General features: G+C 44.8%; 2 protein-coding genes across 8 annotated transcripts in view; one reads left to right on the plus strand and one right to left on the minus strand.

The window, feature by feature from the left end:
* Positions 1 to 8,127, minus strand: part of TM2D1 (TM2 domain containing 1) — a 33,729-nt gene extending 25,602 nt beyond the window's left edge. Inside the window, exons 1-3 of the mRNA XM_045027159.1 lie at positions 7,814 to 8,127; positions 5,461 to 5,534; positions 2,294 to 2,402 (exon numbers count right to left, since the gene is read on the minus strand). Of these exons, the coding sequence (XP_044883094.1) occupies positions 2,294 to 2,402; positions 5,461 to 5,534; positions 7,814 to 7,968 (338 nt within the window). The 5' untranslated portion in view covers positions 7,969 to 8,127. The remainder of the gene's footprint in view (positions 1 to 2,293; positions 2,403 to 5,460; positions 5,535 to 7,813) is intronic.
* A 3,570-nt stretch (positions 8,128 to 11,697) lies between these two features.
* Positions 11,698 to 18,267, plus strand: part of PATJ (PATJ crumbs cell polarity complex component) — a 216,834-nt gene continuing 210,264 nt past the window's right edge. For all 7 annotated transcript variants that reach the window (XM_045028182.1, XM_045028179.1, XM_045028180.1 and 4 more), the window contains exon 1: positions 11,698 to 11,811. The gene's annotated coding sequence lies outside the window, so the exon portion shown is untranslated. The remainder of the gene's footprint in view (positions 11,812 to 18,267) is intronic.

Here is an 18,267-nt window from a genome sequence, read left to right on the forward strand (position 1 = left end):
GGATTAAACGTACATCCCTCTTGTGCAGACTAAAACACCGTGTAGACAAGTCCTAAATTGTCGCCTTGAGCAAGGCACAACCTCTGGTTCTCCACCATCCCATCTTTAAGGTATAACAATACTTATCTGCTTCAGAGAACTCACTAATGTTTGCATTTTGAAAGTCACAAATGTTATATAAATATCAATATGAGAATTCCATTACTTTAAAAAGGTATTTCTGAATACAATGTTCTTGTTTTAAATTTCATTCACTTCTTTCTAGTAGAGGACAGTCAAGTTCTCCAACAAAACTCAAATGAGGCACTGAAAAAGCTCAGAAAAGCACCTGGAGTGATGGGTAGGTTTACTGTTGTAATATGAAATATGAGGATACCTGTGTAGAATAATATTACCATGACTTAAGCGATAAAAATGACCTTATAACAGACTGGTAATGGTTTTAACTATGCAGATATTCATTATAACTACCTGTATACAGACTTGACAACTTGTTACTCCTATGAAAGTTGGGAATATTAAAGAAATGACAGCACACTACATGCTTTGTGACATTTTTCAAGAGTGCACGCAAAACTCTGCCTGTAGCCACAGCTGAAATTTACAAGAGTTTTAAACAACTCAGCTAAAAGCTGCTTTCCTGTATAAATAGTCATGGGAATGGTGAAGCCAGGGAAATTCTTTTAAGTAATCATGGGAAGAATACTGCTTTTAGTGCCTAACTGAGAGGTAGCACAGGAGGGCTGTTCCAATTTCATTTCTTGAATTTTTAGTTCCCAGTTGTGAACCCAATAAAAATTTAACAAGCACAATACTGGGCATAATATTAATTCAGAAAAATCTAACAAGGTGAAAACCACCCTAGGAATTGCTTTATATTCCAATTAGGGAGGAGGGGGCAAATTCTACTGCATTAGGCTAGATTTCATCTTGTTCTCTGGCTTCCATCACAGATGTGGCAGAGAGCAATAATTCTGATAGAAAGTGGTGGTCACAATTCACTAAGCTAGCAGTTCACTGTGACTTGCTAAAATAATATGTTAGCCTTCAGTGTGTTGAGTTTAGACTGTCCAGCAAAATAAGTATAGACAAATTAGTGGTGGAACTGGACTGAGCTACACTACACTAACATTTCACAAGAAGATGGCTGAGACAAGCAAACTGATGAATAATAAGAATATAAAGTTAGAGGGAACTGGCTTTCCCACTAGTGACGTAGGCAAAGTTCAGCTAGGATTGCTGGAGCTACGATTTCCTAAGATTCTGCAGCTGGACAACAAAAAAGACCAACTTTCTAAAGAAAAGTCCTCCAGGATTCCAGTAAAGAGGAGAAACAAAGAACATTGATAAGTGCACTGTCATCTTTAGTGTTCAATATTGAAGAGTAAAAATAATAATTGCAGTGCTTAGAAAGAATCCAGACAACACTCTGCACTGTTCACAATCTGTATGTAGAACTAAGTCAGTTGAGTCATCTCAACTGACTACAGGCCCTTTAGAATGAAAAATGTGTGTTTGTAGACATCAAGTCACTCAAGAGAAGAGGTGAGAATTGGTTCCTGTAAAATGGATATTTAGGACTGCTGGAACAAGATTTCAGTCCTCCTAAAGTTCACATTTTCCATGACAAGAAGCATTTCTGTTTCAGGACAATCGTTCAGCTGAGTAGCTATTAACAGAACCAAAGGCTTACGCTATGTCTACACTGCAATCAAAGATGTGATTTGCATCACAGATAGGCATGCCCACACTAGCTTTAATCTATTTGGGATGCTAAAAACAGCAGTAAAGACACAGTCCTATGTACTTTAGAGTGGGCTGTACAAGCCTGCTTTGTACCCTTGGGTACACACTTACATTACTAGCTTGTGCTGAAGCCCATGCTACTGCGTCTTCACTGCTATTTACAGTGTATTAGATAATTTAAATCTAGCATGGGTATGCCTACCAGATCTGCAAATCACACCTTCGACTGCAGTGTAGATATCCTCAGAAGCAATAACAAAGAAAAAAAATCTAGCACGCAGGTAGATTTGCTTACAAAATTATACATTTTGCCTTTAAGCAATTTAACAGCTTTGTCAGAACATCTCTCAAGTTCCGTGCTAGTTAACTTAACATTTGTGATGCAGTGTTTCTAATAACTAATTCCTCTCACCTAATATACTAAAACAAAGTAGATTCATCTCTTTCCCTTTTCCCTCCTCCCTCTTGCCAACACATGCTACACCATTTAAAATTAGTAACATAAAAACTGAGGCAAACGTATAACAAAGCACAATAATTCACTTACACATTACGACATGCAATAGGTTTGTAAAATCCAACTTCCTTTCCAGTAAAGTTGTTTTCATTGCCACTGTGATCCTTACAAGTAATATTTGGTGCTGGACGACATGGAACTGAGAACACAATGTAGATTATTTAAAATTGAGCTATAACAGGCCATGCACCATGGTGCATATTGAGATTCCAAAAATGCAGAGTGAAAGAAATGATAAGTTCTACCTGTCCACTGAAGTGCACATAGGCGCCTACTCCATGGGTGCGCCGGGGCAGGAGCACTGACGGGAAAAAGCAGCCCCTCTACCAGAACCTCCCCCCCCTGCCCACTGTCTGGCCCTGCAGATCAGCGCCTTCCTCTCCCTCCCTATTTCCTGCAGCAGATAAGCTGTTTCACGGTGTCAGCGGCATGGCGGGGGGGAATGAGGGCACAGCGTTCTCGGGGAAGGGGGCGGAACTGGGTGGGGAAGGGGTGGAACAGGGGTGGGAAGAAGCAGGGTGGGGTCTTGGGGGAAGGGGTGGAGTGGGGGCAGGGCCTGGGCAGAGCACCCCCCAACAGATTAGAAATTTGGTGCGTATGGAAGTGTGGATACCCAATATAATACACTGCTGGGTGTGACTGATGATTGGGTCTTTTGAACAAATACTATAACCTGTCTTGCATTAATTTCCCCCCCAGGATAAATGTTAAGCAAGCACACAAATCAGATGACTCACCTAAATGTTACAATTTCTAGATCCTTCAAGTTTTCATTTTACTGTGGGAATGGCAGAAACCAGCACAGTCAACTTAGATATTTTTTCTCTCTATGGTAAAGCATTCTAATTGCTTGAGTGCATTTTATTTGGCCAGTTTCTCATTAAACTAGAGAGAAATACTGTTTTTCTTATTTTAAGTGGTAACTGCTAAGGTTAAGAATTAGAAAAAGTGATGTTTCCTAAAGTTTGCAGAACCCCACCTGAGTTCACAACTTGCCACTTTCTAATGCTGAAATCAGGCATTAAGCAGGACAACATTTCAGGTCTTTTTCCTTTATTTTAATTCTGACTTTCAGTACTTGTAAATTATGTCAGCCTGACAAACCTACAGGCCATCTCCTACATTTCTCCACTAATTTCCAAACTTCACTATTGTTCCAATAGCCCCCAGAGGCAAGAAGATAGTGTAGTCTTTTTTCTGAGATTGCCACTAGAAATTGGACTGGGACTAAAAACTCAGTTATTAGGCAAGTCTGGTAGGTGGAATCTGAGGCAAAGGTTGACTTTTGAATGCTATGTTATACCCATTCTGGTTCTGCATGAATGTCTAATGGGCATCACTCTGTGGGAAACCCAGGATCAATTCCTACCCTGCCACAAATATCCTGTGTGACCTTGGACAAGTCACTTAAGTCTCTCAGTGCCTCAGTTTCTTATCTGTAAAATGGAGATAACAGTATTACTCTATCTCACATGGGTGTTATGAAGATAAAAACATTAAAGATTGGGAGGCACTCAGATATTATAGTGATGGGGGCCATATAAATCCCGTAGGTTGGTAGGTAGATACAAAGTTTTATTTTTGTTTAAGAAACAAAGAGGTTGAAGGTGGTTTTCTGATCTACTTGAAGAACAGGGCAGTAATTTATTAAAATGGTAAAAGCCACAGATTATCATCCAAAATGTTGACATCACTAAGGCTCCAATCCTGCAACTCAGTGGGATTATTCATACACTTGAAGTTAAACATCTGTGTTCACAGGATTGGTGGGGGCTAAAATGGTATTTCAGAATAGGGCCTAGAGCTTCTGGCAACCCCAATGTGATTAGATTATATGGCCACATATGGATTTAACTTTTTATTGAGATGCCACTCTGGAGGAAGAGACAACGGATGTTGCAGGGTCCATTTAGAAGAAAAAGGGAGCACATAAATAGTCTGGGATTTTCTTAAAACTTTCTAGAGCTGAGCAAATAATTCACAAAGAACAATTTACGTGGTGAATTAATTTAAAATTAATTAAAATTAATAAAAATTTAATCTGTTAACCCAATGTCTGAGCTTATAACAACTTCCTGGAGTTTCTTTGCTGTTCAAATTTACTCTGAATTAGCTGTAAATTATTCAATAACTTGTTAGTTGTGACGGGTCTCAAGCCATATAGTATTGTTTCTGTTCACTCTTATAATCAGGAGCAGGGCTTGAAGGAGCACTTGGAGCATGGACGCTCTCAGAGCAGAGAAGATAAACAGCTTTGCAGAATTTTTTATTTCTAGTTTGTTTCCTGTATGCCAGGGCTCAGATCAAGAATTGTCCCTCTGCTGTAATGAGAAATCCTCTCCTCCCCCAATATTTAATACTATATCTGTGAATGCTCCACAGTGTAAGCTTGAAATTAGCTTTCTGTGGCCATCTGAGTTAGTAAAATTATCACTCAAACATTTGTGGAAAGTGAATGCCAGAGGGGTACAAACATAGAAAGTGTGTTCAGTTCAGTACTCCCAGAACATTTTTTGCATTATTTGCCCAGATCTATAAGTGTCAAGAGTCCACTACTTCACTCAGTCTGAGAACATCTTACAAGATGAACACTATTCTAAGTGAAATGAGTCACTAATTTAAGTATTTTTACCGGTGACACTCATGTGACTACCAGGTAATTTAACTCCAACACACACATAATTGTCACCTCCAGAAAAAGATAGCTTAATAACATCAAAAGTCTCCTGTAGTCGAGTGCTCACTGAAGAACATGAAGGTCTTCAAAGCGGTTCTATTTTGAAGTTTGTTCTTTTAGTAAATATATACTAAAAGTAAGGGAGAGGGGTCATTTGTTTTAATTTTTATGAAAGGTAGAAACCTAGAGAGTATACATCCCAAGTCGAGGAGATCTACAGAAACCAACCAACTTCCACACCCCAAAAAAACAAACCAACCCAAACACTAAAACTACTGGACTTGGCTCTGCTGATTTCTGCCAGTGTTTTAAGCATTTTATTTAACACTCTACTGAAAACAAAATAAATCCATACAAGTTCTCTATACTTTCAATGGAACTGCATACAAAATGAATTCAGTAATAATATTTCATTACATTTCAAAATAACCAAGTTGCAGATCTACAAGGGCAGGATTTGAACACGTTCCTTGATAAATTCCTTTGATCAGAATGTATATTAGACTTCTGAAAGCCTTACCGTTTGCTGTGTGATTTGTACAATTCAGTGGTTCTTGTGTGCTATTGTCTATTTTGGGATCTTCACAAATATATGTTCAAATAATTAAGGAAAACCATTTTTTGTACCAAACTCTAAGTGTTCTGTAACTCAATGTACTACACCCTCTTCACCCACCTAGGATTTGAGAGTTCTCAGTTCAGTCAGTTTTCCTTCCCCTAGTCTCATACAGCACTGAAAATAAACAGTAAGCTACTCTCAATCTTAACTATAGCAGAGCTGTTGCTTTGCTATACAGTAACTCCTCGCTTAATGTTGTAGTTATGTTCCTGAAAAATGCGACTTTAAGTGAAACGATGTTAAGCGAATCCAATTTCCCCATAAGAGTTAATGTAAATGGGGTGGGGGTTAGGTTCCAGGGAAATTTTTTTCACCAGACAAAAAACTATATATTATATAGATATACACACAATATACGTTTTAAACAAACAATTTAATACTGTTCACAGCTATGATTGTGATTGTGAAGCTTGGTTGAGGTGGTGAAGTTAGAGGGTGGAAGAGGGAGGGATATTTCTCAGGGAAAGCCTTACTGCTAAATGATGAACTAGCACTCAGCTGAGCCCTCAAGGGTTAACACATTGTTGTTAATGTAGCCTCTCACACAAGGCAGCACAAACACAAGGGAGGGGAGACAGCATAGCAGACAGAGACACACACCTTGTGTGTGGCAGAGAGAGATGCACACTGCCCCTTTAAGTAAGCAGACCCACTCTTAAGTGCATTGTCTTTTTAAGTGGATCAGGAAGTTGAGACAGCAGCTGCTACCCCAAGCGCTCTGTATCTCTCTCTCTCCGTCAGTGTCCCCTCCCTGCTCTATATGGAGAAGAGGTAAGCAGGGTGCAGGAGGACACCCTGACATTATGACCCCTCCCTTTTCCCCGGCACAGCAAACAGGAGTCTCTGGGAACAGCTCCAACGCAGAGGGCTGAACTGCTGGCAATTGATAGCCTGCTGGGTGGCTGCTGCACAGGGAACTTAGGGGAGTGGGGAGCTGATAGGGGGGCTGCCAGTCCACTCTGGTTACAAGCCCCCACCAGCTAGCTGCAATGGGCTGCTCTTCCTGCAAGCAGTGGACAAAGCAGGCAGCTGCCAAACAACATTAGAAGGGAACATTGCACAACTTTAAACAAGCATATTCCCTAATTGGTCAGCAACGAAACAACGTTAACCGGGACGACTTTAAGTGAGGAGTTACTGTAATACAGAAACACACTTCCCTAGGCTGCACGTTTGACTGCTGTTACCAATAACACCTGAAGGAAATATAAGTGGTTAACTCTTATAAGAAGAGTAAAAAAACCTTCTTTATTAAAAGAGGGAAATCGAGCACCTCAAAACCAGCTTTTATTTCCTTGCTTTTTAGGATGAGTGTCAATGCACACCAGCAGTCTATCAACTGATGACTGATTCGCTGTCAAATATTTGGTTAAAAAGAGGTTCCACCTACCAACACCATCCAACAGAATGTAAACTGATCATCTGAAAATCATAAACTGCCACACATCTGCACCAGGCTAATCTTGAACAGGGACTGAACTGTAAAATTTCCTACTTATGTTACTGAACTCCAAGGGCCAAATAAAGCAGGATGGGAAGTCAATTTTTCCTTGCTTACCTTCCACTTTTGATCTCCATTAATGTCAGCAACTGTCAAAAACTATCAACAATTAACTTATTGGAGGGAGAGGGTGGGAGCTAGATGTGACCCCCTTTAAACAGTCAATAGCTTCCCAACGGGAATATGTCACCCCCGTATTTCTACCTACCGCAGTCTGTAGATTCAAAACTACAGGCTGATCCCTTTCCTCCCAAATTTTGCAAATGAATTGTGTCCTACAGAACCATCACCTCCGGGTGATTTGAACACTAACAAAACAAAAGGGAGACCCCTCCCCCCACCCAAAAAAACCCCCAACCACACAAACCCCAGGAAAGAATCCCTCACTTCCCCTATTAACCAGCTCAGTCACTCTCCTCAGCTACTGTCACTATCGAGCGCCTCAGAGATTTCACTACTAATGGGGGCAGGAAGAAGAGACCCCCCCAAAACCATCCCAAGCAAAGATCTTGCACCCCTCACACCCAGCACGGAGGCTGATCTCAGCTGCGGTTACCTCAGAGTGGCCTGACGAGCCGGGGGGGCATCCTATGGGATGGGGGGCACTCACAAGCCTCGCCACACCCCCTTTGACAGGAGCACTAGGGGCTGGCCCTGGGACACAGGCGGGAGCAGCCCCAGAGAGACAGACCAGGCGTCACCATGGTAACCGAGCCCTCACCCCCACCGCACCCCCAGCCAGACTCAGGATATTGCCCCAGCCTCAGCTCGTCGCACTTGAGCGGGGGCTCCCCGCCGGCAACGCCCTCCGCGGCGACACACGCCAGCCACAGGACGCCCAGCAACCGGGCCGCCGCTTGACGCCTCCTCAGCAGCAGTAGCCGTCGCCTCGGCCGGGCGGCTATCATCGTGGAAACCAGCCGGCCGCCGCCACGGCCTCAGCCTCGGGCAGCCTCGCGGGGAAGGACGGCTCAGGGTGCAGCGCGGGGCACTTTGCCCACATCAAAGATGGCTGCCGCCTATTGTCAATCGCGCTGAAGGCAAGCCGTGCCCTTTGCCGAGCCTCCTCTGCTTCCTCTACCGGTGGAAGTCAGACTGCCCCTAGTCAAGATGGCCACCGCGTCCTCATTGTATTTAAAGTATAGGCAGCTCGGTTGCCCTCACTCAAGACGTCCCCTCCTCTCTATGGTTAGGAAGCTCGGCTGCCGTGGCCGCGAGCGCTTTGCATTGTGGGAACATGGAAGGGTGGGCAGGCGAGTGAGCTGAGGAGTGAAGGCTGGAGGAAGAATAACAAGGGAGAGGAGAGGGAGAAGGGGCTGGGGACAAAGGTAGGGAGAATGAGAAGGAAGGGGGCTGGGAACAGGAGGGAGGTTAATTCCATCCTCCTTCCCCCAGGGATGAGCTGTCAGGCTGGCCAAGGAGGCTAAGGTGCTGTGTTCCAGATGCTGTCTGGAGGTGGGTTTGTATCCACTTCTGACAACAGGCCAGGGACTAGCAGAGAGAACACGAAGTTCCCCTCACTTACAAACAGGGAGTTTTTCTCTCCATCCTTTTAATGGGCTCTTCAGACACAAATACGTGGGTGGGGGAAATCACATACAGAGGGGAAGAGGCAGCCAGTCCCTGAAAGTTAAGAAAACCAACCGGAGGGCAGGCCAAAAAAATAAACAAAAAACAAACCCACCAATATGATTGATTATTGTTGTAGAGGTTTGTTTTTAGAATGTCATTTTAAAAAAAAGTCTCTAATTTTTGGCAGGATTGTGGATGGAGAGGAGCAAAAAGTGTATCTGCCTCATATTTTCCTCCAACCCAAACATTGCTCATTGGTGGGAGAGAAGTTGCTGGACATTGGGGGTTAATTTTAAGCACAATCTCCAAGACTATAACAGGGTTCAAAAAAGAACTAGACAAGTTCATGGAGGATAGGTCCATCAATGGTTATTAACCAGGATGGGCGGGGATGGTGTCCCTAGCTTCTTTTTGCCAGAAGCTGGGAATGTGTGATGGGATGGATCACTTGATGATTACCTGTTCTGTTCATTCCCTCTGGGGTATGTGGAATTGGCCACTGTCAGAAGACAGGATACTGGACTAGATGGACCTTTGGTTTGACTCAGTATAGCCATTCTTATTTTACCAGGACAAATAAAACGCAGCTAGACATTTTAGTGCTATGACAGGTCAGGCAGGTTATAATTGGTTCTAACTGACACACCCACAAGGTACAACATTTTTATCCTACAGCCAAGTATTATACAAAAAGGTAAAAAATTGTGTTCCACTTTTCAAAATGTCAAAGAAAAAACTAATGATGCCTATTGATCACTATAAATGACAAACACATTAACATCAATAAATACCTAGGCCCTGTCCAGGCTAGTTTTTCCCACCATACAATTTTTTTCAAAAGAATTTAAAATCAACATCAGCAAATACAGATTAAACAAATAACGCAGACTCCAAATGTGGTTTACAATGCAGTTATGTCCAATCCACAATGGCAAAATGACATGTGCTTAACCAAACTCATTTAAACCTGTGTTAAAAACAGTTTCTTAACATTAGAAAAACTGTAGTGTGGAAATGACAGGCTCCCTGAAACCACAAATTCCAAATCCCAACAGGGTCATCTCTAGCCATCATTTTTCTATCCAAGGATCACAGAGTACTTCACAAATTTTAATAAATACAGAGCTTATCTATACACTGGGGAATCTTGCACCAATGTACCTGCACTTGTCCAAATCCCCATTGTTGATCTATTTCACTACTGTAAAAAGAGTCTTGCTGTTTCAAACGATGTCATATTGGTACAGCGTCAGTTTTCAGCTGCTGAATTGGATAAAGGTGCTATAGAAATTCAAAGAATTATTACAAAATAGTTCAAATAAAAACATCATATTACCTACTTTGTCCTCTTTTTTAGTTTATTTCACATACATCTAGAGTTTATCTCTTACAGTGTTGAAGAAAACAAGTCAAGGCTTCAGTTACCAGTCAGCACCTCTGAAAACAGTTTGGTTTTATAATGGTGGGTCAAATTTTTAGCCTTTGAGATTATTTACCATCCAAGATGAATGGTAATACTTGCTTGTTCTGCCTGTCTTTGCCTCTTTGCTAACGAGAGAATTTTCATGAATGTAAAAGAACTAGGGATCAATTTTTGAACCACAAATAATATAGTCTATTTTGGATTTTTTTTATTTTTTTTTTTGGAACACAGTACAACTGGGAGTCCTAGGCACTAACATAATACAAACAATAATAAAGTATGTTTGTGTGCCACTGTTCTCTCTGTTTAGAATCAGAACGACTCAACTGTGTGTTCAAGTCCCTGTGCTGCTGATGGCTAATGGCCAGTCCTCTTTAGTTGAAGTGGTAGGAGCTAGTGCCTTTAAAGCAGGACAAGGCGAGTTCTAACTGTGTTGCTGTTATGAAGTTCCAGGCAACTGCCGTTTTTAGGTAACGACAGACATGAAATCCTAGCTAGCCACTGATTTGTTGCACTATGAAGATCTAATTGACCATTTCTAACAGCCTCTTCTAAAACTACATTTTCTTTCCATCCAGATTTTTATGGACTATGTTTATAGGTATCAGAAAGTTCTTTGTCAATCACGTCACCAGCCTAAAGTCTTTTGAATTTTTTGCTTGGCTTTGTGTCCTCTTTCTATTTCCTTTTTATTACAGTCTAGAGTGACCAGATAGCAAGTGTAAAAAAATCAGGACAGGGAGTAGGGCGTAATAAGTGCCTATATAAGAAAAAGCCCCCAAAATCGGGACTGTCCCTATAAAATCGGGACATCTCGTCACCCCGTTACAGTCAGTGAACCCCTGAATTCCAAATGGCAACTATGAGTGACTGTCCATGGACAGACTGAAATATCATGTTTTCAAGGATAATACAAAGCTTCCATCCAAGGCCCCAATCCTCCATGTGCTCAGGGTAGTGTCAACTCCAAATATCCAGAAATCACACAATTGGCTTTAAAACTCATGAGATTTAAAAAAAATCTTTGGGTTCACACGAGGGCTAGAAATTTACTTTTTTTTGGTCTTTTTATTTTTTTAAATGAAAGCTGAGATTCTTCTCCAACCACCTGAATCCAGGTGCTGGGGCTTTAAGAAAACCAACAAATATTACCAGAGTTGACCTTTGTACTTTTGCTATGGCGAGCAGTGGCATTGAAATCAGTGGGGCTAGGCATGGTACAAAAGCTAAGCCTGTGTGTAAGTGTTAGCAGGATCAGGGGCCAATATGGTATTCAGGCGATGAGAGATCCTAGTTAAAGGACGCTCGGCTGCAGTGCCAGCCCGGGTATGAGTTCAAGACCATGTTTACATGCTGGAAACGAAAGGACCCATTTCTTACACACACACACACCAGCTTCTCCATCCCCCATCATCCCCTTTGCTTGGGAATAATTTGTGCTTTTCTTGTCTCCCTCCACTCCCATCCCTTGTTCCTCCCCCCGTTCGCTATTTCTCTCCCTACCTCCCTTTCCCCCTCCCGCGTCCTCTCTCCGCGATCCCCCCTGCCCTGCGCTGAGCCCCGCACGGCGCTCGCCCGCGGCCCGCAGCGCGCCGGGTAGCTGCGTACGCGGCGCTCGCCCGGCTGATTTCCTGTGTTGCAGGTGACGGTGAGGTGCGGTCAAAATCCAGCCGCTCGCTTCCGCCCAGGTGAGAGCGCAGGGCAGACGGCGACCCGGGAGCAGCCAGGCCTTTTGCAGCCCGCCGCTGCGGAGCAGGTATTACACCCGGGGGCAGCCTGGCTTGGGACCCCCCACCCCTACCCCTACCCCTGCCCGTGTCCTGCCCCTTCGCTGGTTAACGCTCCCGAGGGTGGCAGGGGGCGGGGTGAACCACGGTTGGGGCTGGGCAGGTCAGGAACTTCCTGAAAGTTTGAGTTTCACCAATCGCCCCCCCGAAAACACCCCAAATCTCCTGAAGTTGGGCAGGATCGGCGTTGGCTCTGCGAAGCCCTGATGAGCCAGCGGCTGAGCTATCGGTCTAGGCACTTTTTAAATAAAGTGCCACATTCAACGTAGTGTTTAAAATACTCCCAAGCAGGGACCGTTCAGATTTAAGGCCCTTTTCAACAGCAGCTCCACTCTTTCCAAAGGGGTTTGGCCAGTTGGTTCTGGTTTTAACTCCCTCCTTTGTCCAAGACCTGCTTGGTTTGGAAATGGGGAGCTGATCACCTTTTGTTACCCTGGAAATGATCAGAGGTCTCTGGGCTTAGTTTGGGGGGGGGGGGGCAGAAATGACACATGGGTGGCATACAGGGTCATGTGCCACCCCCAGATTTCTGCCTTCCATTTATCTCAGAGGTTTTCAAACTGGGGATGGGGCATGGAGGGACGTTTGGCAGGCAGTGGTGATGCCAGGCAGCTCAGGCCAGCCCCGGGTGGCAGGACTCGGAGATAGGGTTGCCAACTTTATAGTACTTAAAAAACAGACTTTGGGTGTTCAGTCAGTAGATTTGATTGGACACTGTCAGGTTCCCTTTTCGACCACCTTTTTGGTCAAAAACCAGACACCTGGCCACCCTCTCCAAGTTCTGCTGTGTGGGGCTGTCTTGAGCTGCCTGGAATCACCGCTTGCCCCTATGACTGTTTCTCCACACACCTCCTCCTCTCATTTGAAAACCTCTGTACTAAAAGGAAGGCAGAGATATGGGGGCATGTGACCCTGTGTGACCCCCCCCCATAAACTCTGGTGTGGGGGGCAAAACTTCATCATTCTTCCCCCCCCCCTCAATCTCCACCCCTGCTGCATGTGAGTAGATGTAGCTGCCAGGATGTAAAGGGCTCTTTATTTTTACATCTGAGGAAAATTAGTTTGATTATTGTGGGGAGATTGGGAGGAAAAAGTAAAACCATTATCTGCACCTTTCCAGCTTTCCGTGTATTCTCTTTTCACATAATTTTTCAGAGGTGCTGAGTGCCACTAGCTCTCATGGATTCAGCTGAAGTTGGTGCTCAGCACTTCTGAAAACCAGGCCCCATGTGTCTTTAGACAGACTTCATCTCCAGTGCAAACGAGATATGTTTTTTCCACCAAGACATCAAGCTCAATGTAAAGTCCTAGTGGAAACAAGACACCGTAATTTTTAACTCACTGTAGCTAGTCAAAGTAACAGCTACCCGTGTCTTTACTCCACTAGGACTTTACATTGAGATAGATATCTTGGTGGAAAAAACACATCTCTTCGGCTGTGAAGACACAGCCATAAATTTGTGGCAGGAACTGTCCATATTTTTGTTTATTGTATGCTTTTTGTCTTAAACAATAACCTGATGAGAGTCTTGTTTTTTAAAGCCATAATTCTTTGCTGATTAGGTGTGTTGGCTCCTGGACTGTGTAAGGTAACATTATCCTGTCACAGGGCTGTATAAAATAGCTTCTTTCCTTCTGCAGGATTCCAGAGTTGTTCAGAAAATTCTGTGCACTTTTGGACAGGACACTGTATCTTTGCCAGGTCTTAACTTTTTCTGGTATAGTAATGTTGTTTAGGGGTGTGACTTTTTTGTGTGTGTGTGACACTTATATACTGGCAAAGGCCCTAGTGTAGCTGCAGTCATATAGGCATAAAAGTGCTTTTTCTGATGTAACTTATTTCACTTGCCAAACTGGTATAGGCTATACTGTCAAAAGCACTTTTTTGCTTATATAAGCTGTGTCCACACTGGGATTTGCCCATATCGCTATACTGGTGAGCCTTTAAAAAAAAATAGTCCTGGCCTGCATCTGTGTTTGGACAGTACCTAACACACTTTGGATGTTACTGCAATTTAAATTAGAGTGTCACACCCTGCAGACCTGAGAGCATTGCACATGCCATGGGCTCCTTGCATTCTTCTGTGAAATGTTTGCTGGTGGTTTGCAGATAGCTGGCTGGTCACATGATACTGTCCTTCCTTGTTTCCAGCTGCTACATTGCACTGAAAAATGCTGAATACTTTCCTATTGTTACATAACCACATGAGTAATTGCTGTAGTTGCCACAAAGATGATGTTCAATTGCAAATCAGAGGGGAGGTACTCATGAGCTAACTTAAAACATGGAAAGGTTTGAGAACCCATGAACTACACTGTTTGTGTATAAACAGATGTATCAGGGATGTCTCTTTTGCTGTCCCCATGAAAATCTGCCCAAATCTGCCCAAGTTATAAACCTTTGAAAAATCATACTGGCTCTGGAACCAAAAGCAGGGAACCTGCCTCTCCTGTGCTCTCAGTGGCAACCTGCTGGGCCCAGGCAAGGTGAAGAAAAGTTTCCTGATTAGAATGGAGAGGAGACAAGAGCTGGATTGCAGGGGATAAGACCAGGGCCCGATTAATGCATAGGCAAACTACTCATGTGCCTACGGCCCAAATTTGTTGGGAAATGAGGGCCCCAACCTGAGTGGTGCTGAGACCCTGTGCATCAGGTCGCAATGGCATTCACTCAGATTTGGCCTGGCTGCACCATCATCCTGAGTGGCATGGGACAACATTAGCAGAGGTGCAACGCTGTGTTTTCCTAGGGCTCAGTGATGGCTAATCCAGCCCTGGATGGGTTGGAAGGGCAGTGTAAAATGGGACAAGAAGCCTGATAGGAGAGTCTAGGATTGGAAGCTAGAGAGCATGGGAGTTGCAGTGGAAATGGGGGTGGAAGCAAAGAGGAGGAGACCGGAGAAAAGGAGCCAGGGGATAGAGAGAGAACTGAGAATGGTTGAGCAAGAAGATAAGCACTTAGAACAGGTGAGACACCGGGGATGAAAAGCCTGAGGAGGTGAGACTAGAATTAGTGAGACGAGGAGAATGGGATGGGGTGGAAACAGGACTGGACAGATTGTACATGAGGATCGCTTCAACTGCCACTGGCGTGTAGCTGCCTCTGCAATGGCTCCAGTGAACAGCTTAAGGCTGTAAGTGGAAATTTTCATTTGATTCTTTTTCTCCTGGACTCTTCTGCATATTTGGTGGAGCCAAAAGGGCACTCCCATTTTTCCTGCTTTAATCCTTCTCTCTTGAATCCTTACCCCATGTCATAACTACTGTTCTTCCACCCACTACAACAGAAACATGATTCACCTTCAAGACCATATCAACACAAGCCTCTAGATGAGGTTTCTCTTGAATATGTGCTGCTTCCTTAGTGAGTCTTCAGGTTTCCTGCCAGACTGGATTTATTTTGTGGTGTGACAGCTCCTGTGTTTGAGCTGTCTTGACGGTGTTTTCAAGTTACTTCCACAATGGGATTGTTTTGCAGCTCCTATGAATTGTGTTTGGGGCAGGTAAAATTGCCCTGTTTGAAAATATCTTATGAGGTTTATCAAGCTAAGCAAGGTCAGGCCTGGAATATAGGAGAAAGTGGTGTTGGTGCTTCAATCTATTGTATTTTCTTCTGAGTTGATCAGGACCAAAGCCCAGTGTGGAATTAGATGGCAATTGTGCCTTTGGAAGTGCAGTATTTCACATGAAAAGTAAAAGTATCCTGAATAAAGCCGTGGAGTGCTCGTAGATTTCAGTCCAGAGAGATTTTCATAAACCTTTTTTGGGTTATGGGTCACATGGGTTTGCAGTCCCTGAATTTTGCTATGAGTTTTGGTTTAAAGTGACATTCTCCCCCACCAAATCTTAAAAACACCACATTTTGCTTGGTTATAGGTAGAAGCCATGCAAACTACTAGGGTCTGTATGGATTCCACCAGAAACCTTAACTGTCCAGGCTGACCAAAATCATCACAAACTCTCCTCAGCGGAATTAATCTTGTTTATTGCTCACACTGTATACTCCTGATTATCCACATAACATGGGGGATCCAGGTTTTATTTGAATAATAGGGAGTTTGGATAATGGAGAGGGACTCCTCACAGGTATAAGGTTCCAACCACACGATCAGATTGTAGGATTGACAGCTGGGCTGCAGAGGGCGCCCTGTGCTACTGCTTCTGCCCTCTGATTATTGCAGGCGCAAGGTGTAGGGGGAGGCAGAGACCCCTGACCAGGACTCTGCTCTGCCCCGTCCCACCAGGACTGCAGCCTTCCTTGCACCTTGCTCCTGCAGGATCAGGTGTCACTGGCCTCTGCAGCTCTGCTGTCAAGGTAGAATTGCCAGGCATCAAGGAACACCTGGTCAGAAAGGGATCCTGGCAGTTCCAGTCAGCACTGCTGACCGGGCCATTAGAAGTCCGGTCGGTGGCGCAGCAGGGCTAAGGCAGGCTTGCTGCCTGCCCTGGGTCCACACAGCTCCCAGAAGCGGTTGGCATGTCCCAGCAGCTCTTGGCAGAGGGGCAATCAGGGAAGCTTTATGCCCTGTCCCCGCCCCCAGCGCTGGCTCCACAGTTCTCATTGGCTAGGAAGCCATGACCAATAGGAGCTGTGGGGGGCATGGGCAGCATGCACCGCGCAGAGCTGCCTGGCCATGCCTCCACCTAGGGGCTGGACATGCTGGCCTGGAACCGCCTGAAGTAAACACCACCCACCTGGAGCCTGAACCACCAGCCCCAGCTCGGAACTCCCTCCTGCACCCAAACTCCCTCCTGGAGCCCGCACCCCTTCCCGTATCCCAACCCCCTGCCTGAGCCCCCTCCTGCACCCTAACTCCCTCCTGGAGCCCGCACCCCTTCCCGCATCCCAACCTCCGGCCCATCCCATAGCCCTCTCTGCACCCAAACTCCCTCCTGCATCCCGCCCCTCTGCCCTAGCCCTGAGCCCTCTCCTGCACCCCTCATCCCCAGCCCCACCCCAGAGCCTGCAGCCGGAGCTCTCACCCCCTCCTGCACCCCAATCCTCTGCCCCAGCCTGGAGCCCCCTTCCATACCCTGAACCCCTCATTTCTGGCCCCACCCTGGAGCCCACACCCCCAGCTGGCACCCCCTCCTACACCCTAACCCCTGCCCTAGCCTAGTGAGTGAGGGTTGGGGAGAGCGAGCGACAGAGGTAGGAGGCTGGAGTGGGAGGTGGGTGGGGCCTCAGAAGTACTGAGGCAGGAGTGGGGCCTATGGGAAGGGGTGGTGCAAGGGTGTTTGGTTTTATGCAATTAGAAAGTTAGCAACCTTATGTCACAGCCTTGCTCATTCACTCTTGTGACAGCGGGGCTGCACAGGGCTCTCTATGCTCTCGCAGGAGACATTCAGTAGCAGGGTGGCCTCCCCTGCATCCAGGAGTCTCTGCTCTATTATCCGAACCTCTGCATTAGCCATATCCCTTCCTTGTCCCCCATGGGGATTCAGATACTGCAGAGGTTTGGATAATAGGGTTTTGGAAAGTCAGGCATATACTGTCTATCTGTTTAAGTTGGTAAACTGCTTTGATGGCCCTCAGCATGCCAGACCCTATATATATAAATACAAGGTGATGATATGCACATAAGGACCTGATCGTCTCACAAAACATATTGCAAACACTAATATTTATTATAACAGTACTACCTAGAGGCCTCAACCAAAATTGGGGTCTCATTGTGTTAGGCACTGAACATACACATAGTAAGAGATGGTCCCTCCCCAAGGGGCTTATTTAAATAACTAAGACAGAGGACAGGATGGGAAACGGAGGTGACCTGACTTGCTCAAGTTCATGCAGCAGGTTCGTGGTGCAGAGCTGGGAATAGAACTCAGATTTCCTTATCAAGCCCAATGCCTTATCAACTAGACCAGGGGTTCTCAAACTGGGGGTCGGGACCCTTCAGGGGATCGTGAGGTTATTACATGGGGGGTCGCAAGCTGTCAGCCTCCACCTCAAACCTCGCTTTGCCTCCAGCATTTATAATGGTGTTAAATATATAAAAAAGTGTTTTTATGGGTCACACTCAGAGGCTTGGTATGTGAAAGGGGTCACCAATACAAAAGTGTGAGAACCCCTGAACTAGACCAATTTTAGGCCCTGATTCTGCAATATATTTTGTATGGGTGGAGCACCACTGATTTTGGAGGGGCTTCGCACAGGTGTAAGGTCCCACCCACATGATCAGATTGTAGGACTGACCCATAGCTATGAGGAGTCTGCCAGTATCTCAATAATTAAAACAACAGTGGAAAAGTAGTTTTTAAATAATTGTGTATTTTGAAAGGATATCAGCTTAAGATGTAGTCAATTAAAAACAAGTTTAAAATAGTGTGCTGTAACATACCTGTCTTTCAGTCTCTCCGGCCATTTCTATGTCTTTTACAGTTGCAATTTTCTATGTTTAAAAATTCATTTTTCCCTTGTT

The sequence above is a fragment of the Mauremys mutica genome, chromosome 8, assembly GCF_020497125.1.
Source record: "Mauremys mutica isolate MM-2020 ecotype Southern chromosome 8, ASM2049712v1, whole genome shotgun sequence".
Lineage (NCBI taxonomy): Eukaryota > Metazoa > Chordata > Testudines > Geoemydidae > Mauremys > Mauremys mutica.